The sequence below is a fragment of the Pelodiscus sinensis genome, chromosome 19 (genome assembly GCF_049634645.1).
Source record: "Pelodiscus sinensis isolate JC-2024 chromosome 19, ASM4963464v1, whole genome shotgun sequence".
Lineage (NCBI taxonomy): Eukaryota > Metazoa > Chordata > Testudines > Trionychidae > Pelodiscus > Pelodiscus sinensis.
The window spans coordinates 13,976,834-14,001,727 of NC_134729.1; the positions used below are offsets into that span (position 1 = coordinate 13,976,834).

General features: G+C 48.6%; 1 protein-coding gene and 1 long non-coding RNA gene across 9 annotated transcripts in view; one reads left to right on the forward strand and one right to left on the reverse strand.

The window, feature by feature from the left end:
- The window catches only part of CACNA1A (calcium voltage-gated channel subunit alpha1 A), a 259,911-nt gene that overhangs the window by 214,762 nt on the left and 20,255 nt on the right, over positions 1 to 24,894 (reverse strand). For all 5 annotated transcript variants that reach the window (XR_012896663.1, XM_075902448.1, XM_075902447.1 and 2 more), the window contains exons 2-4: positions 22,704 to 22,835; positions 3,372 to 3,458; positions 1,678 to 1,971 (exon numbers count right to left, since the gene is read on the reverse strand). Coding sequence is in view for 4 of the 5 variants with exons in the window: in XM_075902448.1 (XP_075758563.1) it covers positions 1,678 to 1,971; positions 3,372 to 3,458; positions 22,704 to 22,717 (395 nt within the window). In the remaining variant the exon portion in view is untranslated. The remainder of the gene's footprint in view (positions 1 to 1,677; positions 1,972 to 3,371; positions 3,459 to 22,703; positions 22,836 to 24,894) is intronic.
- LOC102448551 (uncharacterized) lies at positions 11,410 to 17,770 on the forward strand. Of its 4 annotated transcripts, none has more exons than XR_012896664.1 (5): positions 11,410 to 11,568; positions 13,814 to 13,953; positions 15,373 to 15,658; positions 16,121 to 16,223; positions 17,235 to 17,770. It is a non-coding gene; the product is annotated as an uncharacterized LOC102448551 (long non-coding RNA). The 4 variants fall into 4 exon arrangements; XR_012896665.1 differs by having other exon boundaries at positions 15,583 to 15,658; XR_001369322.3 differs by lacking the exon at positions 16,121 to 16,223 and having other exon boundaries at positions 11,411 to 11,568; positions 17,235 to 17,767.

Consider the following 24,894-nt stretch of genomic DNA (forward strand, 5'->3'; position numbering starts at 1 on the left):
TTACTGAGAAGGCCATGCAAGACTGTATCAAAAGCCTTACTAAATTTTAGATACACCATATCTACATCTTCCCCCTTCTCCACAAGACTGGTTAACCTGTCAAAAAGCTATCGGGTTGGTTTGATGTGATTTGTTCTTTACAAATCCATGCTGGCTGTTACCTAACACCTTTTTGTCTTCTGCATGTTTACAAACTGATTCCTTAATTATTTGCTCCATTACCTTTCCTGGTACAGAAATTAAGCTAACTGGTCTGTAATGCTCTGTGTTATCCTTATTGCCCGTTTTATAGTTGGGCACTGTCTTTGGTCTTTTCCAGTCTTCTGGAATCTCTGCCATCTTCCTTGACGTTTCAAAGATAATAGCTAATGACGGAGATATCTCCTCAGTCTGCTCTTTTAGTATTCTAGGATGCAATTCATCAGGTCCTGGTGACTTGAAGACAATTAACTTATCTAAGTAATTTTTAACTTGTTCTTTTCCTATTTTAGCTTCTGAACCTGCCCCATTCTCTGTTAGGTTTCCAGTTTCCACCAACCTTCCTGGTAAAAACTGAAACAAAGAAGCAATTAAGCACCTCTGTCATTTCCATATTTTCTGTTAAGGCTACATCTACACTGCACTGTACTTTGAAATAAGATACACAGTTTAAGTTATACAAATTGCGTATCTTATTTCAATCTTATTTCAAAATAGCTTATTTCATAAATTTCGAAATAACCCGCTATTCTGAAATGTCCCTTGCTCCTCGTAGAATGAGGTTTACAGGGACGTCGGAATAGCAAGCCTGAAATAGGGGCTTGCTGTTAAGACATGGGATAGCTATTTTGGGATACTCCAGTATCCCAAAATAGCATTGCAGAGTAGACGTAGCCTCATTGTTTTTCCCTCTTCACTGAGCAGTGGGCCTACCCTGTCCTTAGCCTTCCTCTTGCTTCTAACATATTTGTAGAATATTTTCTTGTTGCCCTTTATGTCTCTAGTTTGAGCTCATTTTGCGCTTTGGCTTTTCTAATTTGGCCTTACATACTCGTGTTGTTTATATTCATCCTTTGTAATTTGATCTAGTTTCTACTTTATGTGGGACTCCTTTTTATTTTTAGATCATTCAAGGTCTCCAGTGAAGCCCGGTGGTCTCTTGCCACACATCCTCTCTTTCCTACACAGTGAAATGGTTTGCTCTTGTTCCCTTAATAATGTCGCTTTGAAAAACTGCGAACTCTCTTCAACTCTCTTACACGCACTTCCCTGGGGTTTGCTAAAGTGAGCCCTCTTGAAATCCATTGTCTTTATTTTGCTGTTCTCCCCCTTACCACTCCTTAGACCAGTGGCCCATTTATCCCCGTCTCCCTGTTGCACTCCATCAGGTTGATGGCTCCCCTAAATTGGTAAGTCCCTCTCTCTGGCATGCTGGATCAGTGGTCTATAGTAAGGCCCCTTGCGGGAATTCCTACAAGTATAATTTTTCTAGAGAGCCTTGAAGTAGCCAGAGGAGCGAGAGCTTACAGAGGGAGGCCTCCAGGGGTGGGAAGACAGAAGAGCAAGAAGCAAGCCGTGATTTTCCCAGGACATGGTCTTCTTGTGGACAACAGCCTGGCACCCAGAGACTGGTCTAAGTCCTGTAGCCTGGCTGACAGAACAGACAGCCCTACAACATGGAACTGGCTGCGTACTTACTCCCACTCCTTGCGCTGCGCCTGGGGTGTGCTGTGGACCTTGTGGGCTTGATGCGCCATGATGATATCTCGGTGGTCCACCACACCCCCGCGCCTCTTGAATGCAGGGGCCTCCTGGCCATGGCTCATCTGGTGGTAGCACATGTCCTGGATGCTGTGGAAGGGGTAGTCTGGGGTGGCTGGCCCACGGCCATCATGCACGGCGTCATAGTAGCTGGGAGGGGACAGCGTGGAAGTGTGGACCACGGTACGTTTCGCCATCCATGGGCCTTTCCAGATGGCTGTGAATGTGAAGCTGTGGAGACAGGACACATAAAACGGGGTCAGTGGGAGATGTGTTCTGGAGAAAGGATGGGACTGGAGAGAGGACAGAAAAGACCACTCCTTCCTTGGTGTGAGGCAGGCCTGAGGGGCAGAGGCAGACCCCATGTCCTGATGTAGTAGGAGAGCTAACAGTGACATGCCATCTAAGTGGCTTTTAGATGTAACTATTACGTGTCTCGGGGGCAAACAGAGAGGAGGAGGAGTATATACATTTGCACATCTCCTCACACACATTTTGAGGCTGGATCAGAGTTTCAGGGTTGTTTGGCTCTGGGAGTCCAATTCCAAACCATCTCTACCAATCCATCTTACTTCAAGATGGCATTTAAAGCTTGAAAAAGTACACTTCTTTCAATTCTGTTCAGGACCATGGAGATTTTATAAATTAGTTACCCTTTTAGACATTAAAAAAATAAATAAAAGATAAAGAGCCACCTCTGAGGATTTCTAATGTAAACACCAACCCAACATCAGATTCTGAATTGACAGCTTGGTTACAACTGTAAAAAAATAAAACCAGCCTTCTCACAGGCACCAAATGAATCATTTAAAAACCTTCATGGGTCAAACTGGCCACAAGGGGGAGCTCTGAGCACCCATGAGAGATGCTGGAAATATTTCAACAGGGAATTAACTTGTTAAAGAATTATTTTTAAAAAACCAAGACAAATATGCATAGGAACATAAGGATGGCCATATTGGGTCAGACCAGTGGCTCAGCTAGCTCAGTCACCTGTCTCTGATGGTGGCCACTGACAGATCCTTCAAATAAAGGTACAAGAGGGATAATCTGCCCTCTTGTGAAGAGACACAGGCTAACCCCCTTAAGTTAACTTGGCCTGCTAAAATGAAATATTAGCTTCAATCTCCTGAAATTCAGGGCAGGCCTTGCTAGCTCATTAGTGAAGTCTGACCTAAACGCAACCCCCTTTTCCTGGTCATGACAAGGCCAATGAGACCTTGCATGAAACAATGCAGCATCAAATGGTTAAAGCTGTTAGCTAATAGAAAAGGCATTTCTCTAAATATTAGAATAACTCACTGCAATTTGTTGTGGGACTCGACAGAAACGATTATCAGTGGAGCTGGGCAAAGTTTCCTGAATCCCAACATATCAAATATCCACAGAAAAGCAGAGGCAGGAATTCAAAAAGTTGATCATGAACGTTTCCTCCTCTGATCTAAAGTGGGCTTTACCCAGGAAAGCTCGTGATACTATATATTTTGTTAGTCTCTACGTGCTGCAGGACTACCGTAATTTAGCGAATATAACCCATGGGTTATATTCGTTTTTACAAACCCCGCACACACACACACACACACCCGCGGGGTATATTCGGGTGCAGGATATATAGGGTTTTTTTTACTCACCGGAGGCTGGTGGTTCCTGCGGCTGCGCATGAACGGAGGGAGGGGAGGATGAGCACTCCCCTGCCCAGAAGATGGTATTTCCTGCAACTACACAGGAACGGGGGGTGAGCAATCCCCCGCCAGAAGGATGGTGGTTCCTGTTCCTCCGCCCCTTTCTACAGCTGCGGAGGAACCAGGGGGATAAGCGCTCCCTCGCCCAGGGGCTGTAGGGTGGCGACTGCGCAGGAACCGGGGCAGTGAGTGGCTGGCTAATTCCCCCACCGTAAATTAGCAAATATACCCCCAGCAAATATACCCCTGGCACAGAAAAGTCTTGTATACCCCGCGGGTTATACTCGTGCGCGGGGTATACAAGATTTTTTTTTACTGAAATAGAAAAAAATGTGGGTTATATTTGGGTGCGGGTTATATTTGGATGCGGGGTATATTCTCTAAATTACGGTACTCATTGTTTTCCTCTTCTGTTTTTTAACCAGTCTTTATTAAAGGAGCAATAGCCAACTTTTTCAAAAGCAGAACATAGTACCAGCTATCTAACTAAAGGCAGTACAAGTAAAAGGGGATCACCATTTGTACAGCCTATATACACTGATTCCATCCTGTAGAGGCAGTGGTCTCACTCTCTCACACACTCTTACATTAATTGATTATGGTCCATTTTCCAGATGGGAAAGAGGAGGCCCAGAAAGAGGAAGCGACTTCGCTAAGTCACACAACAAGTCAGGAACCCTGTTTCCCACAGAGCTAGCACCCGAAGTCAGGAACCCTGTTTCCCACACTTGTAAAACTCACCCTTCAAGCCTGAAAGCTCTCGGGACAAGGACTGTCATGTACCACACCTTCCTAGAGCCACCCAAGCCAAGCAGGTCAAGGGTTCGGAACCAGAGGAAAAGCAAGCCACTGGCTCTGCAGATCCCCGGGAGAGTGGCGGGTGCTAGGCCAACAACTGATCCTTGTGAAAAAATTGAGTTTCAGAAACACAATACTGCAGCCGTTCCGGCAAACAACACAGTAGGCAGGGCTGGCAGTGCCTTCTTTATGCCCTAACTGACATCTGATGACAAAAGGTGGATTTAGATTCTGAATGATCACAAGACGATGCTCATACTTCTGGTGCTTTTCATTTTCAACATGCTGTACAAACCAGCTAATACTCTCCTAGTAACTGGGGAAGTTAGCAGCGGGTCTCCCTACTCAGCCGATGGGTTGGGTATTTTTAAGGGCATCTCCTCTAACATGCCAGTGTGATTGACTGCACTGCACCTCCTTCCCCAGAGCTCTGGTAGGACACTCCAGTGAACCACCTCATGAGTTTCTCAGAATAGAATCATAGAATCATAGAACTGGAAGAGACCTCAGAAGGTCATCAAGTCCAGCCCCCTGCTCTAGGCAGGACCAATTCCAACTAAATCAACCCGGCCAGGGCTTTGTCAAGCCGAGACTTAAACACCTCTAGGGATGGAGACTCCACTACTTCCCTAGGTAACCCATTCCAGTGATTCACCACCCTCCTAGTGAAATAGTTTTTCCTAATATCCAACCTGGACCTCTCCCACCACAACTTGAGACCATTGCTCCTTGTTCTGCTATCTGTCACTGGCAATAACTATTGCCTGACAAGACACTGGTCCCCAGAGTGCAAAGCCAACAGGAGCAAGGCTGATCTTTGGTCACGATGAACCTAAAGCTGGATTGGAACTCGAGTCCTAGAAGTAAAAGACCCCTTAACCTATCTCTGATCCCTACCTCCAGCCAATCCCACCAATTTAGGACCAGAGTGGACCTGCCATCCCGAAGGCTCTGAACACCATTCCTTGACCCTGAGCCAGCCTGTCCCCTTCACCTGAGGCCAGCTTTCCTGCCTCAGTGCTAACTCTGCTGGGTGCGGGTAGCACCTCTAACTAACAGGCCAGAAACAGGAAGAACAGGACAGCTGCGGCTGCCCCGGCTGCAGAGCAGAGGTAAGAGAGACAGAGTGATTTCTGATAAGAACTCAGCAAACATTGCTCTCTGGAGTCCCAGCTGCAGCAGAAGGTCTGAGTGCCTGGCGTGTACACAAAACAAACCTGCAATGGCTTCCGTGGCACATGTGTGTCGGTTGTTTAAAAAAGCCGAGAACATGGGGGAGGGGTATATTGACACAGGAGTACAGTGGGGATGATGCTGAGCTGTTTGCAGATTTACAGCAAACAGATTTAATAGGTGCCTGAGAGAGGTAGGGCCAGAGGTATCAGGGTGGAGCAGTAAGAATCCATTGAGCTGGGAACGCTGGATTGAGATAGAGAGCCTTTCACCTCCAGCTCACTATCTCTGGCGCTGCTTCTGGGAGAAGTCTGTTGGTCAGAACTGACATCTTGCAAGGCTTCAAACTGGTCACCGCACCCCCCATGCCTCAGGTTACCCCTCCCTACAATCCAGTCAGAGCTTTTCAAAGGAGTCTGATCTGAGGGAGTCAAATTTGACTGGGATTCGAGCACCTTTGAAAATCACTGCTGTACTCTGTAAGCTCTTCCTAGCAGGGCCCTTATCTTCCCATGTCTGTACAGTGCCGTGCAGACATAATAGCGGAAGGCTGATTTTTGGTTTGGTGGCAGTTCCAAAATTTTGAAAAAAGAATTGTCGAGATTGAAGTGAACCTGAGGAAGGGATAAACTTAAAAAACAACAAATGGTCTGGTAGCACTTTATAGATCAACAAAACAAGTAGTTGGTATCATGAGCTTTCGTAGGTACAGCCCACTTCTTCAGATGACTGGAGAAAGCTCATGATACCATCTACATGTTTTGTTAGTCTATAAAGTGCTACCAGACCATTTGTTGTTTTTTAAGCTTATCCTGTACAGACTAACTCTCCTACCCCCTGAAGCTTCTGAGGAAGGGAGTTAAGAATAGTCGGTGACTCAGGAAAGTCCATACTAGCGCTTTTCCCAGACTGAGGATTCCATCCTGGGTTACTTATCTCTCCTCCAAGTGCATGAGCCACTGACCTAACAGGCTAAAAGTTGGGGGGGGGGGGGAGGAAAAGGGGCTGCAGAAGCAGCTCTGTTTCCCCACTCCCCCTTTTTCCCTGCCTCTGCCCATTTTGTGAATGGCCAAAACTCTCAGTATCAAATTCTCAACGAATTTCAGGGTGACTGAAATGACATTTTACATCGAGTAAACTATTCATCTGAAACCCTTTGCTCAGCTCTAGTCCTAATCCAACAGGGATAACTCCCATCTCCCAGGGGAGAAAGAGTGTCAGGTTGAGCTGCTTGGGTAGAAAGGGTTGAGTAGGAAGGCCTAAGGGTTAAGCAGCCCTTGCCTATAGGAGAGCAGCAAGCATTAGCTGTCCCCCCAGTTCCTCTCACATGGCTGCTGTCCCCAAGGCATTGTGATCACTGCCCAGGACCCATGGCGGGAGTGGAACAGCTATGTGCACATCTGGGTGAGCAATTTCCATTGCTCATTAACAATTTTCTGCTGCAGTGGGCCAGTGGCTTTCCACCGAAGCCATTAGTTTAACATCTCCATGGTTAAAAAATGCACAGGCAGGCAGCAAAGGCCAGTGAGACTCAGCCAACGGGATGGGTGGGCTGCTGAGCAAGGTGCCATAAACATCTTGTAAGGTGCTCTCCTACTGACATTTCATCCTCTGATGACCTGAATCATGGCAGCCGACTTTCGTCTCCTCCTCTGCAGCCAGCGAGGTGAAGGGAAATAAAGAGCATTCTCAATCGATTCAAAGGTGCCCCGCTCTGCCGGATACATGAGGGCACAAATGCCTGGTCCCATAGACTTAGCCAGCATGTGGGGCCCAAAATCCCACCCCACATTGGCCGGGGCATCACTGAGGATTTGGGCGCTGACGGAGCTCCTTTGTCCTAGAGCAGCCACTGGCATAGGTCAGGTGGACCAGGCTAAGTCAAGAGTTTTCTAAAATTCAGTGGATGCTCCTGATGGCACAGAAGATGCTGAAAGATGAACCAGCAGAAAAAGAGTTGAAGTGTGTCACTCTCTGGTGGCTTAAAGCTGTCTAGCACCTTTCCTCCCAAAGAGCTTTACAGAGCACAGGATCTGTGTAGAGGTCATTTCACACACCACGGGTCACACGGGTCACACAACGGTGAACAGCAATGCCCCACAATAGTCTGAGACAGGAAGTGAAGGACAATCCCATTTCCATCTGAAACCATTGGGCGATTTAGGGATGAAGGATAGAATTAACTAAACTGGGATTTGCTCAAGACATCAGCGCTAACCTCCCAACTCTTCCGCCAACTATGAAAATTCCTTTAAGGAACACAAAAAGCCAGATCCCAGGTCTGGATATGACTTTTTCTTGCAATTCAGTGCCTGCCAGCACCCAGTTGATTTACTATGGCTTTAAGTATATGGATGCTCCCGCAAAATGAATCATTAACCCCACTTCTCCTTGCACTTGGATTTTCCTTAGCTGACGAGTTAGGTGCTGATCCAACATGGCCCAGTTTAGCACCTGAAATCTGAGCAGAGGAGCCTCACTCAGATCAGAAATGGAGTGAGGAGTGTTGCAGGGATTCATCCAGCAAAAGGCCATAAGCCTACAGTCGAAAGCAACAGTCACTACTGTTTCTCCTAACACAGCCAGTGGCCCCCAGAATCCTGTTGCCATCTTGAGAGACTTGCCATTTCCACAGCAAGTGCCAGGAATAGAACCCAGGAATAGTCCTGGCTCCCTTATTATCTATCAACAGACAGATTTCCTATAGTGCCTATTGAGATAGTATGGCCCATGTCTAATCACTAGACCAAGGAGCCTCAAATCCTAATTCTGCTGCTTTAACCACTAGACTACACTCTCTCTGCCAGAAACAGAACCCAGGAGTCCTGAGCCACCTTTATCTTCCTTAACCACTTGACAATATTTCCTTCCAGAGCTAAGAATAGAACAAAGGTCTCTCAGATCCTCTCTCACATCAACAGCTCAGAGGTAGGCCTGATCCCTGGCAGCTGTGTTAACCATTAAGCTACATGCTCTACCCTAGGTCAGGATAGAGACCCAGGCCTGGCAGAGATTTCACACCTGAAGGCTTTTATGCTCCCTGCCCACCCGTCTATCACCCAGATTTATCTCTCTGCTGGAAACAGAATGTTTTCACATCCCCACAGATGGATCTGCCTTATAAGCATCTCCCAGCAGCTACAGCACAATCTGCTTCCCTATGCAGCATACTTCCTGGTGGGGTTTTCCCCAAGTCATGTGCTCCCTAAATACCTATCAGTAATTCTAATAATAATGACTAAATGATACTTATAATTATTGGCAGCCATGCTTTATGCAGCTGCAGCAATTGTCACAAGAAGATCTCAAAGCATTCTGTGGACTCTACACCACACAGCCCCACAGAGGAAAAATACAGGACTATGTAGCACTTACATAGTCCTGTATTTTGCTTCAGCTACACCAGACTAACATGGCTACATTTCTACCACAGAGGTAAGTATTCCTAGCAGTCGGATATAGGGACTGTTGTAAGAAGAACACATTATTTATTAGATGTATTATGGTACCTGCTAGGAACCCCAGTAACAGACCTGGACTCCAAGATACTGGGCACGGTAGAGCATTTATTAGGTGTATTACAGTAGTACCTAGGAGGTCCAGGCCCTCATTGTTTTAGGTGCTGTGCAGACACAGAACAAGAAGTCAATCTTTGCCCCAAAGAGCTTCTAGCCCAGTAGTAGTATACTTCACAGATGAAGAAATGGAGGCACAAGACAGTGAAACCGGCGTTTCCCTGCGTAGCACAGATTGGAGGTTGTGATGGAAGCGATGTACATAGGACAGAGGAGGTTCATTCCAGGATCATTAGAAACCCTCACTGAATGGTTTCCAGGACAGGGGAACTGATCCCCCATTGCAGAATCCTTTTGCTCAAACCAATGCAGCTCTTACAGGTTCTGGCTTGACACCTCCGCAAAGGTGTATTCAGGGAATCAGGCTCCACCCTTTCCCAACACCCTATTTATTATGCCTCGCCTTGCCTCCTCTAGGGACAGGAGAAGGGTCTCTTGGCTCGCTCTGTCCTTGGCCTGTCTACAGAGATAGTTACCAAAGGCTCATTGTGACGGTGACTTTTCAGGGATGACCACCTGCCAGGCTGGGAACCGCAATGAGAAGCCATCAGCATTTTTCCCACGGGGCCTCCAAACAGCTGCCACATGGCTAAAAGGCCAGGGATGGTGGCAGATTTGCGATATGAACCTGGTTCTGCCAGAAGCGGGGCTGAGCCCCAGCTAACTCGCTACATGCTTAGCTCATCACCCAGCTGTCAGATGGGGACAGTTTTGGCCGCTGCTGACCCAGGCTGGTTTCGGCTTGCAAGAAAATGGCTCCAGTGCTCCTCAAACTGAATCACCCTGTCCTTCCCTACAAAGTCCCTCTCCGTCTCCAGCCATGACTGATCTTAGTCCAGGCCAACACACCTCCAGCTGCAGCATCCCACGGGCTAGGCAGTAGACATCAACTCATCTCAGAGTCACAGGCTGAGCAATGGCTGAGCTAAGCTGGAGGCTCTGGGGTGACCCTTCTGAGCTGACAGCTCCCTTGCCCTTAGCTCTGCTCAGCTCAGTAGCTCTGGTCACGCCATAGTCAGAGTAGTGCCCAAGAAGAAGAAAGGGACTGAAAGAGGCAGTTTGAGACTGTACACTTCATGCCTGCCAGAAGCATCTGTTCTGTGGAGCAGGGGAGGAGGAGACAAAATAATACTGTTGTCTCCAGCACCACTCTCTCTCATTCGGTCTTTCTAGGGCTTAGACGGAGGAGGACAAAAGCAGCCAGGGAACAATCCCAGTCACTTTTGGGCAGAGAAGACGGGAAAGCGCCACGGCTTTATGACTTTGGGGAGAAAGGGAAGGAAAGGGCGAAAAGAGACGAAAGTTGAAATATAACGGAGAGACAAGGGTTTGCAGAGCCTCCTCCCCCACCCCACTGAAGACAGAGCAAAGGCACAGGGGATCAAACCCAATGCTCCTGCACACCAGAGGGGAAAGAGATGTCCCATGGACCAGGAGCTGAGATGTTACATCACAGGCACATGGAAATATCCTAGGTGGATAGCGTCTAGCTCTGGCTCACATTCCCAGACCTCTGAATTGGGAGTTTGAACAAAGCCTGAGAGCGGAGTTAAAAAGAGTGATGAGGGGAAATGTAACCAAGGAGACACTGACTCCGGTGTGGGAGGAGGCACTGGGGACCTGGGAAAGACCACCAACCAGAGGAGTTGAAATGGCCATGATCACATCTTGCTGCTCCTTCCTACTCTAGGATGAGCTTGAACCAACACCCCAAGAACTTGGGGGATGGTGTTTGACATCTGAGCCCCCGTGCTGGTTTTTGACAAGTGGGCCCTGCCTTTACAAAAGGCTGAACTAAACCCCCAAAGCCATACAACCGGGAATGCCACCAGCTTGGGAAGAGGGGAGTCTGGTGTCTGGAGTCACGTTTTGTGGCTTCATTCCCTTGCCTCGTATTTGTACCTGTGGAAGTGAGTCTGACAGCATGCAAAGGGGCCACAAACTCCAGAAAGATACCTCTTGTCACCCCCCGAAGGTTTCTCCTCTCCTCCCACCACCACACCCGTCATGTGCTACTCACCTGTATCTCATCAGCTCTTCAGAAAAGAGTAAGAACTGCCTGCACCCAGCAAAAGGCTAATGCAGCCAGCTGTGCTCAGCATCCCATCTCTTCATCAGAAGAAAAATAATCCCTCTCCCAGAACGCTTGCAGCCAGAGGATGTGGGACGAGGTGGGGGGAAGGGGAGGGTAGACAGGTGAGGTACGGATCCCAACCAAGCTCAGGGCATGGTGCTTCCCCCTGGAGAAGCCAGCTTCGAAATGAACCAGTGCCAGGTGACAGTCCCAGCCGTTGGGAGAAGGGGGAGGGGGAGATTTCCCTGATGATGAGGGAAGAGTAAGAGGGAGGGGATCCGAGATAGGGAGGAGAAATCAATCAGCTTGCTGTGCCTTGTCTTCAGTTCTGTACTAACCAGAAGGGGCGGAGGAAGCACTGCTTTGAACTGGGGGATGGGGAGAAAGCCACTACCCAACCCCCTCCCCTCACTTTGCATGCAGTGGGGGAGCCCTCTCTGTCTTGGACTTGACTCCACACAAGGATGTAGCTCTCTGGACGATCAGTCTGGTAGACCCTCTCCCTGCGCTGCCCTGCCTCTGCCAGGTAAGTCCCATCTTTACCAGAGCTCTCAATAAAAAGATCGCCAGCATCTATTCATTCATTCTCTGGGGGAGAAGGGCGGGGAGAGACCTTGCTATTTTTCATTTCCAGCCTCTTGTCTGCAGTCTGTGATTTCCTCCCTGGTTCCCCCATCCTGAACTGCTGCTTGGTTTCCCCTCCTTGCTTGGTTATTAAGTACATAAAACAATTCGTGACAGGAACCCAATTTAAATTATTTATGCAAACCGAAAAAAATGGTAATTAAACTACAGCTGCTGAAGCCCCTCGGGCGGCTTCTGGTCGCACAGAAGGAGTTGGCTCTGGCAGCCTTTTCCTGCCTATTTTCTAATCATCAGGAGAGAGTCTGTGCTGAACAAAACAAAGCACCCCACCGAGGAGTCCATTCTTGGGGAACGAACGAGCAGGGTTGCCTCTGGAAAACCCCCTGCTTCAGGAGCTGATTCTCTTCCCTCCAGCACAGTCTGGCTAAAACCACAATCAGGCCCAAGAGGTAGCCTGGGGAAGCCTGGATGATTACAATGGCTAAGCGGGTCTCAGGACACCCGTGAAGAGACTCTGCCTCCCCGTGTGCCCTTCAGAAGGTCACTTCCCCATCTGTAAAAGGGAGACGATGGCACCGTTCCACCTCTTGACGTGGGTTTGTGTAATGCTTTGCAAAGGAAAGCCTTGCCAAATTATTATTATTACTAGAAGATTGATCTGGCCTTGCTCGGGTCCTTAACGCAAATAAGGTTTGTTTTTCTTCATTTAAATTATTGCTCCAGGGCAGGGTTAGGGAGGAGAGTTCAGGTGCAGTTTGCCCTGGGGAGAGAAAACAACCCCAGCCCTCTCTCACCACAGCAGCTTGGGCCAGGTGAGAAGTACCTGTCCATGGCCATGGCAGCAAGCGCAGTCAGGGGAGGGGTGCAGGTCCCCCAGCTGGGGACAGACTGACACACAGACAAACTCTCTGAAATATATAGTAGGTAGCTGTCCCTTTCTCCATCCCTGCCCCCTGCTACTCCAATGGGGTTATAGCTATCCCGGTCCCCATATCTGGCCCCTTGCTGCCTCCCTGTGGTCATTCTACAATATAGCTGTTCCTCCTACCAGACCCCTCCCTTTCCATTTTATGAGAAACAATCGAATTCCAGGCACAGTCCATTGTCCTGGCATAACAAACCCTGCCCTTGCTTTAAGTCATGATAAGAGAAAGCGTCATGCCAAATGTGGTGGTCCTAGCTCTTACCATTTAGGAGTTCTTGAAAAATGGATTCACAGATGGACAGACACACACATTTTCTCAGCTACATGGCAGATTATCACTTGTACTGAAGTCGAGCTGAGCAGCCATAATCAGGAAGCTGCACCATCATTTAACAGCACCACCCCTGTCCCAAAGAGATTAAACCCTGCATATTGAGAGAGAAGCTAGTATCGCCATCAAGCTGTGATCCACTCCTGTATATGCTCTGGTTTTCTCTGTTTTATCCACCTGTTGTGTCTCATCTTTGGATTGGAAGCTCTTTGGAGCAAGAAGCATCTTTTCATGAAATGTATGTACAGCACCTAGCACCACTGGATCCTGAGCTAGCATACTAAAAATCGGGTGTAGATGTGGCAGCACAAGCAGCAGATGGGGCCAGCCTCCACAGTACATACCCATCGGAAACCATAGGCCCATAGGTGGGAGAGCCAGCCCCTCTGCTAGTGCTGCTATAGCACTTTTAACTCAAGCAGAGCCAGTGTGAGTCTCCTTGAGCAGGGAATCACATGCCCCACTTGAAGTGCAGACAAACCCTTAGATTTTAAAGGCAGAAAGACATTAGATCATCTTGTCTGATCTCCTGTATTTCACAAGCCATATAAATTCACTCAGTTACTCCTGTATTGAGCCCACTAACGTGTCATTGGGTGGGGGTGGTTGAAACCCCCATTCCTATAGGAGCCCACACCTCAGAACTGCTGATTGCCCACCATTCCTGCTGCAGCTGCTAAGAATATAAAAAAATCAGGCCAGAGGCATCCAAAAAATGGAAGCATCCCAAATCAGTGGCCACTTTTGAGCAATCTGTCCCTGATGTTTTGTTGTATGGGTCTCATGGCATCTCTTTACCGGGCCTGGGTTCAAAGCCAGGAGGGCAAATTCTAATTTTGACACAATCTCTTACACAGCACTAGTTGCTTTGGTGGTGATTTGGGCTGTGCTGTTTTAAAACATGTTATCCTTTCATTTAACCCACTTTAGATACTACAGAAATGAGGCTCCTTTGTGCAAGGCATTGTATGTTGCGTAGTAAGAGACAGTAGCTCTACTGGAAAGCTTACAGACTAAATTGGCAAGACAGTCCAAGGAAGGAAGTTGACTTGCACAGAATCATGCTGCAGGTAAGTGGTAGAATCAGTTCAGGCCATTGTAGCCCTTTACTCACTAGCCCATATGTTTGGCTGAAATGGCAATTAACAACAACAGAATAATAAAAATCACTTCTCTCTCAACACGTTTCACTTTCTTAGGACCTTTGAACTCATTATCCTAGTAGCTCTCCAGTTAACCATAGGGCTCCAGGTAGAAAAGACCCAAAGTTCTGAGATATGAAACAGGCAGGAAAAAGCAATTAACTGAAAAAAACCAGGCCTTTAAACACAACAAAGAAACAAAAAAGAGCATTTTTTTATCATTTGCAGATCACATTCAATAAACAGATGATCAGATCTATTTAAAAAGAAATACTAAGGCATATGAGCACTGGTGTTGCTTTCAATGGCTACATAAAGTTACTCAGATACTTAAACAACGAGGAGTCCAGTGGCACTGAGACTAACAGATTTATGAGGGCGTAAGCTTTCATGGGTAAAACCCACTTCATCAGGTGAACTGGAGTGAGTTACAGAGGCAGGGTGTACATGCTGTGTTAATGAGGTTTTACCCACAAAAGCTGATGCACAAATAACTCTGTTAGGGTATGTCTACACTACCACCCTAGTTTAAACTAGGGTGGTTAATGTAGGCAACTGAAGTTGCAAATGAAGCCCGGGATTTAAATATCCCGGGCTTCATTTGTATCTTGCCAGGCGCCGCCATTTTTAAAGCCCCGGTAGTTCGGACTCCGTGCCCACGGCTACACGCGGCATGGAGTAGGTAGTTCGGATTAGGATCTCTAATCCGAACTACCGGTACACCTCGTTCCACGAGGATTACCGGTAGTTCGGATAGAAAGCCTCATCCGAACTACCTACTCCGAGGAGTACCGGTAGTTCGGATTAGAAAGCCTAATCCGAACTACCTACTCCGTGCTGCGTGTAGCCGCGGGCACGGATTCCGAACTACCAGGGCTTTAAAAATGGCGGCGCCCGGCAAGATGCAAATGAAGCCCGGGATATTTAAATCCCGGGCTTCATTTGCAACTTCGGTTGCCTACATTAACCACCCTAGTTTGAACTAGGGTGGTAGTGTAGACATACCCTCAGTCTCTAAGGTGCCACAGGAGTCCTCGTTGTTTTTGCAGATATAGGCTAACACAGCAACCCTCCTGAGACTTTTCAGATGCTTAAGTTTGCAGGACTAAGATCTGAAATTCTCACTCAGTCCAGTCTCCCTACTATTCTTGCACAGTCTTCAGCCCCTCTCAGCTTAGAAATAACAGATGCATGAATTCAGACAGGTTTGCTGGTTGTGTAAAGGTCTTCACCCTAGAGCAGAGGCCGGCAGGTCTATCCCTTCTTTCCTTCCTCCCTTCCTTCCTTTCTTCCATAAAAATTCTATGGCTCATCTGTGTCACAATCACTGTTTTTCTGCATATCCAGTAGGTGAAAAGACAGGGCTGGTGTTAGAGGGTTGCAAGCAGTGAAATTGCCCAGGATCTCATGCCGCAAGAGGCCCTGCAAAGCTAAGCTGCTTTGGCTTCAGCTTCAGACCCAGGCAGTGGGCCTCTGCATTCTGCCCAGGACCCAGCGAGTCTAATACCAGTCCTGCTCTTCATTGTATTTTGGTGGACCTCCTGAACCTGCCTGCAGCCACCTAAGGGGCCCTGAACCTCCTGCTTGAGAACTGCTACCTTCGAACATCCCACAGAAAAAAAAAAGGTTGCAGGTAAGAAATTACATCCAGATATATGCTGCAACATTATACTGCCAGCATTCCGCCTCCCCGATGTGTGGGGAAGAGCAGGGAAGGAGCCTGAGACAGCTGCAAAAAACAGGAAAGCGATAATAACCATGAGAGACAAGATGGGCGAGGTAATGTCATTTATTGGACCAATTTCTGTTGGTGAGAGAGACAAGAAGAACAGTTTCATGTAGCTCAAAAGCGCATCTCTCTCATCAACGGAAGTCAATACAATAAATGCCCTTGTCTCTCTAATACCCTGAGACCAGCATGACTACAGCAATGCCGTATATAATAACCAGGAGTCAGGTGTGGCCAGAATTTGTCAGACAGACCTACAAGGTACAGTTGGATGCTGCAAAAAGCCGTGTGACTCAGCAAGCTGCTCTCCCCTCTGAATCAATGCCGACCCTGGTGCTATGCTGATCTCTACTATGTATTTTACAGAGTTTGTGCATCTGTCTGTGTGCCTGGTGTCTGACCGTCCATCTGTGAGTTCATTTGTTCAAGAACTCCACCTAAACAGTGAGACCAAGGACCACCAAATTCAGTAGGCAGCTTCCTCTTACCCTAACTTAAAGCAAGGTCAGGGTTCGGTTGTGTCAGAACAATGGGATGTGCCTGGAATGTGACTGTTTCTCCTCAAACAGAACGGGAGGGGTGTGATCGCAGGGACTGTTATATCCCAGAATGATCACAGGGAGGCAGCAAGTGCCCCAGCCCAGGGAAGCAGTCGCTAGCCAGCAGTATGGCTCCCACTACCCTGGCCTGCCCCAGGGAGCAGCCACCAGACAGGCTATGCAGCCCTCGCTGATCTTGGGCTGGCCCTGGGGAGAAGCTGATGGGCAGGCTTCATGGCCCCATCCCTAACCATCGGCTGCCCCCACCCTCTGTCTCGACCCATCACCACTTACTTTGAGCCCCCCCCATATCTCCCAACTCCATGCCCTGACTCCTGCACACACACCCCACACCCGCAACCCTCTGCTCTGAGCCCTTCCTTAATGACCCAAGCAATGCTGGGTCAATGTGCTAATTCTATTCTGTAACGTAAGGGTTTCATCACGGTAATACGTGAGCGCCAGTGCTCCAGAGGGGCCCTACAGAACATGTGCTGCAGGGAGAGGTGTGAGCGGCTCAGTAGGGGGCTGTCTCCCAACTGAGTCATTGCTGGCCCAATATTCCAGTTTGGGACTAAGAGGTGCTGTGCTGCAGGGAGTGAGGGGAGCAGCTCAGCAAGTCCGTCTCTTCCATTTGCTCCAACACCCTCTCAGGTTTTTCAGATCCTGAGACTCTGGGGAACGTTGTGGTTTATAATTCCAGAAGTGGATGTCTCCCTTCCACCGTCACCTGTCTCTCGTCCCCTCTTTGCCCCTTTCACTTCTACCTTCGCTAACATCTGCATTTAAAATCCTCATGCTGTTTCCGCTTTGAGTCCAAGTTGACCTAATTCCACTGGGAGCAGCAGTAAACATCAAAGCTGGAGCCTTTCTGAGGGAGATAAAGGGAGTCTGTCTCCCAGTGGGTCTATTTACCACATGGAGTTGATTCTTCTTTGTAGGGGGTGAATCTGAATCTCACTGCTGCAGACTAGAGGACTCACAGCTTCATCTGCTGTTGATCAGAAATGGATCCCAGTTGCTTGGAGCGAGGTCCAGCAGGTATTGGCTGCTGCTGGGTAAGGATCTGAAGCCCAAAGAATCCTGGATAGACGGCAAGCCCCCAATCTCTCTGTCCTCACTATGAATAAACATTGCTTCACTGCGGAGCTGGGATTTAAGTCCAGTGTCTTTTCCTAAATCTTGCTAAGCATTTTCAGGGCTCAGGTCTAGCGGGGCATGGTTATAAAGACCAGCTGCAGGAGTGCCAGTGTTCAGGAGGCTTAGATGGACTCCAGAACTGACGTACATATAAAACCAAACAAAAAACCTCCATGAAGGTTACAAATTCAAGCACATACAACAGTTAGGGAATTCCACAATTGAGATTGGGGGTCCTGAAGCCACCCAGCCCTGTTGAGGGAAAAAGCTCTGCTAAGGGAGATCTGCAGAAGAGAGGCTAGTGCTCGTGGCAGACATAAGGGCAAGGAAGAGAAAGGTGCAAGGGGAAAGGCCCTTGCAGAGACCCCAGCTCAGGGTAGGGAAAGGCCATGTTTAGATGTGGAATTCATGTTGAACTGCTTTATTGTGCACATGAAGAACAAACTCTGCCCTGATGAGAGGGCTTGAAAAGACTTTGGGCATGGTGTTAATCCTTCCTGGGCTGTGTGGACAGGCCTGAAACCCTATGAGACCCCTTCTGCATGTGCATTACTAGGGATGGGATAGTATAAACGTGTAAACAGTTAACCAATGAGCCTGTATCAGAGGCAGTGGGGAAGCGGGAGGAGGAGGGAGCAGGCGGGAGCTGCCTCCTCCCACCCACATGTAAATGTGTAACCACTGAATTGTTCAGTGGGTACATGTTTACCTGAGTACACACATTTTAACATCCCTCATCTTTATATAATCAAGAACCACCAACCTTTAATTCTGGCATTCACTAGCTATTGAGCTTGCTTTTTATGTGTTTTTCCCATGCAATAAAGCATAACCCAGATGTTTACTCTCAGTCATTTCTCCTCTCAAATCATAAATACAGGGGGGATGATCTTGTGGGAAAGGCTCTGAATGGGGCCTCAGAAGAACAGGATTCCATTCCTAGCGATATGTGAGATCTTCGGAAAGTCACTTAGGATCAGGTCCTCAAAGAAATGTAGGCTCCTAATTTTCACTGACTTCAATGAAAATTAGAATCCTAAACAGGGCCTTAATTTCTGTGTTTCATCAGCAAACGAGAGACAGTTCCCTACCTCCCTGGGGTGTTGCAAGGATAAACTCATGTCATGAGTGTCGGTAAGGGGCTTGGGCTGCACAGTGATGAATGGCAGCTAAGCTCTTAGTCAGACGTTAGATGCACTGTGATGATGCTCTTTGAATCACTTCCATTCATTCATCGAATGGGAAGGTTAACAGCATGTCTGAATGACTTATTCTCATCCCTCATGATTCACAATGGAGGGAAGCAGGCAGGGAAAAAAGGAGGAGCAGTAGGAGAACAGGTGGATAGGAACCCTAGGAGCATAGAAAAAGGGCTAGCGAGGGGCAGAGAAAAGGAAGGGAGATGGGGATGGATCCATATCTTACACAAAAAGTGGTCTAGACACAAGCACTATAAAAAAGCTGAAATGTACAAGCACTGTAACCCCCTCAAATGGCTGAGCCACAGAGCATAGCAATCAGCTGCTAGCCAATAGGGTTACTCAAGTGGGAAAGGTCCTGGGTTCAAATCCCCGTGAGAAGGGTGATATTACCAACACCAAGGCCGTGTCCAGACTCAGGGGTTCTTTCGAAAAAAGTAGCCTTTTTTCGAAAGAACTTCCCCTGCGCCCAGACTCAAGCCGCGTTCTTTCGAAATTATTTCGAAAGAACGCGGCTTTTCTTTCGATGGCGGTAAACCTCAATTTACGAGGAAGAACGCCTTCTTTCGAAAGTTCCTCTTTCGAAAGAAGGCGTTCTTCAATGTAAAGAGGCCGTCTTCGAAAGAGAGCATCCAGACTCACTGGATGCTTTCTTTCGAAAAAGCAAGCTGCTTTTTCGAAATTTCTCCGTGCAGTCTAGACGCTCTCTTTCTAAAGAGGCTCTTTCGAAAGATGCTTTCGAAAGAGCCTCTTCCGAAAGAGGCTTGCAGTCTAGACATAGCCCAAGAGTGGTAAGGAACCAAGTGCCTCTAGAATGACCAGAATCTGTCTGTAAATAGACTGATAACTGCTCTGAAAAAGAAAGGAAGTAAATGAAAGATTAGGCTGAGATTTGCCAGTTGTCTAACGGAGCTAGCCAGCCATAGCAGGCACGTCAGCACCTGCATGAATCACAGCTCAGATTAGTTTAGGGGAAGTCAATAGGCCTAGACTGGGAGGGAGTAGATGAGGTTTGAAGAAAAGGTGGATGATCCCGTGGAACGAGGTGTACAGATAGTTCGGAATGGCTTGCTAGTTCGAACTATCTAGCCCGTGCCGCGTGTAGCCGCGCGGCACGGGGTTCGAACAAGCCGGCATTTAAAAATGGCGCCGGCCGGCTTATGCAAATGAAGCCCGGGAAATTCAAATCCCGGGCTTCATTTGCACGTTCGGTATGCATATATTACCCCGCTAGTTCGAACTAGCGGAGTAGTGTAGACATACCCTCAGATAGAGGCAGCAAAGAGGGAGAATGGGGGTACTTCAAAGCAGCAGTGCCACACAGCTGAGCCCAGAATCCCTGGCTCTGCTGTGTGGCACTGCCCCTTTGAAATGCCAAGGCAGTGTTTCAAAGCGGCAGATGCCGTGTGGAGCCCAGGGCCAGCAGTCCCCAGTTGACCCCAGGCTCCGCGTGGCATTTCAAATTGGCAGTGCAACTTAGAGTCTCCCACTGACTCCAGGCTCCATGAGGGCGCTTCCACTTTGAAATGCACAAGAGCCCCTGCTGGGGACTCTTGTACATTTCAAAGCTGGCACGCCCACACAGCCCGGAGTCAGCGAGATTTCTCTCTAGCCCCGGGCTGCACGCAGAGTTCTGCACATTTCAAAGGAGGAATGCGGAAGTGCCTATCGACTACTCAACTAGTAAATTAACCAATATTTAGCATCCTTAGTCTGCACCAGGAAATTAGGTAGGTATCCCTACATCAGAAAGAGTATAAAACATCCACTATCCCGAGCAATGCAGTTAAACCAACCTAACCCTCATGGAGAAAGCACTAGATCAATGGGAGAATCAGGGGCAATACGTGGGGGGCACAAGCAGGCACATGCCTCCAAATGCCATGGGCAAGAGGACAAGGGGCTGGCAGGGGCAATCGGGGGCCAGTTCCCCTGCACTCACTGGCAGGGGGTGCTGGACCCCCACTTCCAGTACCCCTCTGATACTTGACACTTTCAGTAGTTCCCCAGGCCGCATCACTCAAGGCAGGAGTTTGGGGGAAATGGTGGGGCAGGGAAGGAGCAAGGGCAGGGAAGAGGTGGGGATAGGATGGAGCAGGGGCAGGGTCCGGGGCTGAGGGGCTTGTCTCACCCCTTTCCTGAGCTGGGGGGGTGGTCTCATGGCTGGTGGCCCCCTGTTTCTGTCTCTCACCTTTTGCCCCTGGGAACCATTCTCTGTCAACTTAGCTACTGCCTCTCGGGAAGGTGGAATATCCGTGCCAAGAGAGACACCCACACCCACTACAAGATCAGTGACAAGCACGGTATACAAGCAGCTCTCCCAGATCTATTGACTTTTTAGCACATTCAGGGTATGTCTACACTACCCCGCTAGTTCGAACTAGTGGGGTAATGTATGCATACCGCACTTGCTAATGAAGCCCGGGATTTGAATTTCCCGGGCTTCATTAGCATAAGCGGGGAGCCGCCATTTTTAAATCCCCGCTGCTTCGAACCCCGTGCAGCGCGGCTACACGGGGCTCGAACTAGGTAGTTCGGACTAGGTTCCTATTCCGAACTACCGTTACTCCTCGTGAAATGAGGTGTACCGGTAGTTCGGAATAGGCACCCTAGTCCGAACTACCTAGTTCGAGCCCCGTGTAGCCGCGCTGCACGGGGTTCGAAGCAGCGGGGATTTAAAAATGGCGGCTCCCCGCTTATGCTAATGAAGCCCGGGAAATTCAAATCCCGGGCTTCATTAGCAAGTGCGGTATGCATACATTACCCTCCTAGTTCGAACTAGGAGGGTAGTGTAGACATACCCTAAGAGTAATAAATACCCCAGAGACAAACTGCAGGAGGATACACACACACCCCAGCATCTGTCTTCTAAGGCGGATGGGATGCCCGTTTTTTCAGCCACAGAGTGTTCCCAGGAACTGAGGAGGCCTTCCATATGAATGTGGAAGGAGAGCCAAGGGTGGATGGATGGCAGGAGAGACACACTGGTTATAAATATCTGCCCCGCCCACTGGGAGTGTTTGTAGGAGGATCAACCTGCAACAAGACTTTGCAATGACAAGGCCGTGCAGAGGACCTCGATGTGTTTTCCGTGCATCCTGAGAGTCTACCCACCACTAATTAATTAAGCTTCAGTTCTACTGTGAGGAAGATAATAGATTATCTCTGTTTTACAGATGGAGAAAACAAGTATCCAGAGGGACAGAGCCCTGACTAGTGTCACACAGAAGCCCAGTGGTAAAGTCAAGAATAGAGCCCAGGAGTCCTGTTCTAACCATTTGGCAACATTCTCTCCTGGGGCCAGGAACAGAAGCCCTTGCTCCTAGACCTGGTGGTAAGGGCAATGCAAAGAAGTGGTGGAGACTGGTCAGATCAGAGCCTGGGTAGGTGAATCTGACTCTCAGCAGTGCCATTCAGAGCCATTCGAGAAGGGCTGAAGGGATTCCTAGCTCCTCGGGTCCAGTCCCTTCCTTCTCAGGCCACCCCGCTCTATCATCCCATTCATAAACTGGGCAGGCTCCATCGTCACACTAGTTAGGGGATCTGCTCCTACTGGGTAGCATTCCAGGACATCCTCTCTGATTCCTAGACACCGCCTTCTAATGTCCATCCTATACTTAGTCATGGCCAGTTTATCCCTGGGCGTTCCTTTGCCAGCATTGTCCTTTCCATTCAACAGCTCTTCTCTGTCCCTGGACTGTTTCCCTCCCCTGAGAGCAGCAATAGGTAAAGTTCTTCATGCATCTCATTCCAAAGAGGAATGGGCACTGGGCTTCCTTTTCCCCAAGATGCTGCCACTGCAGAGAGAGGCAGAGCACGGCTTTGTAGTAGTTATGTTAGAAAGAAAAACAACGCCCACAGATGCTGCAGAGAGTCTCAGCTTTGGGAGCAGTAGGCTGGAGTCCCCTGCACTGTGACTAACAGGTTTGTTGCATGGGACAGGAACACTCAAGGAGGGTTGGCTGCTGCTCCTCTCTGGGTGTAGGTGTCTGTCGGGACTGGGATGTTACACAGACAGTTGAGACATATTCTACAGATCTAGGACAATATTGCACAAAAAAAGAGACTCACCCAGTCGGCAGCATCCCCCGAGAATAGGTAAGATCCTCTCAGCTGTGCTAACTGGTCTCCATCCAGCAGCTTCCTCCTCAGCAACCTGTATGGAGTGAGTCGGGGGCAATAAGCCAATTTCCAGGAGTGTGCCTATCATAAAACAAGGCACTGTGAGTTGTGCATCTGGCCCTGGATTGTTGATAGAGGGAGTTCTCCCTCCCATCCAACACAAGCCTGTAGCAGCGAATGCCGTTCGCCCGGGAGTGTTACTGAACCAAGCAGCCCCGGCTGATATGAGCTCAGATTTTGCTAATAAACCCAGTTCAATCTTGGAGAAGATTGAGGGAAATCATAAGTGGGCATTCCCCATGGTAGGAGTAACCATGCAGACGTACATTGCCAGGAGAGCTGGCTAAACACCTGCATACACTAATGTGCTCCAACAACACCGTCTCATGAAACTCATGTCATCTTCACCATCTCTCAGCAACTAACAGCCAAGAGTCCATTGTGGTCAGGTAACTAACCGGGCTCAGGTGATGTCACTTTGCCCAGGTGTGCCAGGGAGCCATAGTCCAACAAAAGCAACTGCCCGCCAGCAGGGATAAGGCCAAGAGCTGGGTAAACAAGCCCGGGCGTTTTAATGACAAGGAAGTGACGGTGGCCTGTCAGTTTCCTCTTCAATGAACAGTTTCACAGGTGCTGGAAATGGCTTAGAGCATTTCTTCCTCAAGCTGTGTGTGTGTTTAGCGGCACTCCCAAGCTAAACAGCATCAGGGTAGGTCAGTAGGTAGACAGGGAGACCTCCAAGAAAAGCTGATTTGGGACAACCAGTGTCCCTGACTAATACTGACCCCAGTTCTCCAGAGTGGTGCTGTGCTGCAGAAAGTGGTGTGAGTAATTCAATAGGGAGCATTTATCCTTCTGAATCAACACTGATCGCACAGCACTAAGGGATGATGAGATGTATAAATCAAGATCCCAGACACTGCTTTAGATCTCAGATTATTCCTCCCAGCACCGGTCCACTAAACTTCTGGGTCCTGGCCAAATTCCTACTTTGGCAAAAACATTCTGATTGCTCCAAATCCTCATGGCAGCCAGGAAGTTTCAGAATCATTTCTGAATCCTCCCTACCCCACCAGATATCACTTAGGGCATGAACAAGGCTCTACCATCATTATCTATCCTAGCATTGCTTTCTGCATGTCCTCCATGTTGCTCTGGCCCATAAATTCCCCTTGCTAAATCCTGTTCAAGGAAGGAAACCATGTAAGACTGTAGGATTTTGAGGGAATCTCAGTCCCACACGCTAGGGCTGCAGTGACAACAGGCTTGATTTTAGAGGTGCTGGAACATGAAGCTGCAGGTAGAAGTCCGTGGGAGTGGATGCTCAACCCTTCTGAAAATCAGGCCCCGTAGATCTAGGAGGACTGCAGCCTCACCTACAGGCAGGAATGTGGTGCCTTCCTGGACCTTATCGCATGGAATTAGCAGTGTGATCTGACACTGCGAAAGTGCCAGGGGGTCTGCAACAGCCACAAGAGATCGGGGCTTCTATTTTATGTCTCATCTAAAAGACGGCACCTCCGGCAGCACAGCAACATTGGCGCTGGATTCAGAGCTGACTAGAAGGGGGAGATTCTCTCACATTGCTCCCTACTACACGGTGCCCCTGACATGCACTGGGGTAAGGACTGGCTCAGAGGAGAAAGTCCCCCTCCACCATCCCAGATTAAGTAATAATAATTCCTTCAGCCCAAGCATTCTTTAAAGGTCTCCCATCTAAATAATGACCAAGCCTGACCCTTGCGCTCTTGCAAAAAAAAGCCGATAAAATCCATTGGTCACCTTCTGCCAGAGGCACTAGTGACAAGCTATAAGGCTCCCTGCACACTACCACATGGGTGATCTGAAGTGCCCAGGGACATCCCTGCTGTGCGTTCCCTGGGGCAGGGTCTGTCCTTTTGTCCTGGGTTTGTGCAGCACCTAACACACTGCCATTTGCTACAGATTCCTGGAATAGGAGGCTGGACGACAGAATAGGACTGCTCCTAGGGAACTGTGTGGCAAATGGACGGCACAGGCAGTGCCAGCCCTTCAATGGCCTATCTGAGAACAGAATGGACAGGGGAAGGCTGTGTGGTAAATCTGATGGTATAATACCAGCTCCGGGGACATTCTGTTTCATTTTGATCCAAGTGGATTT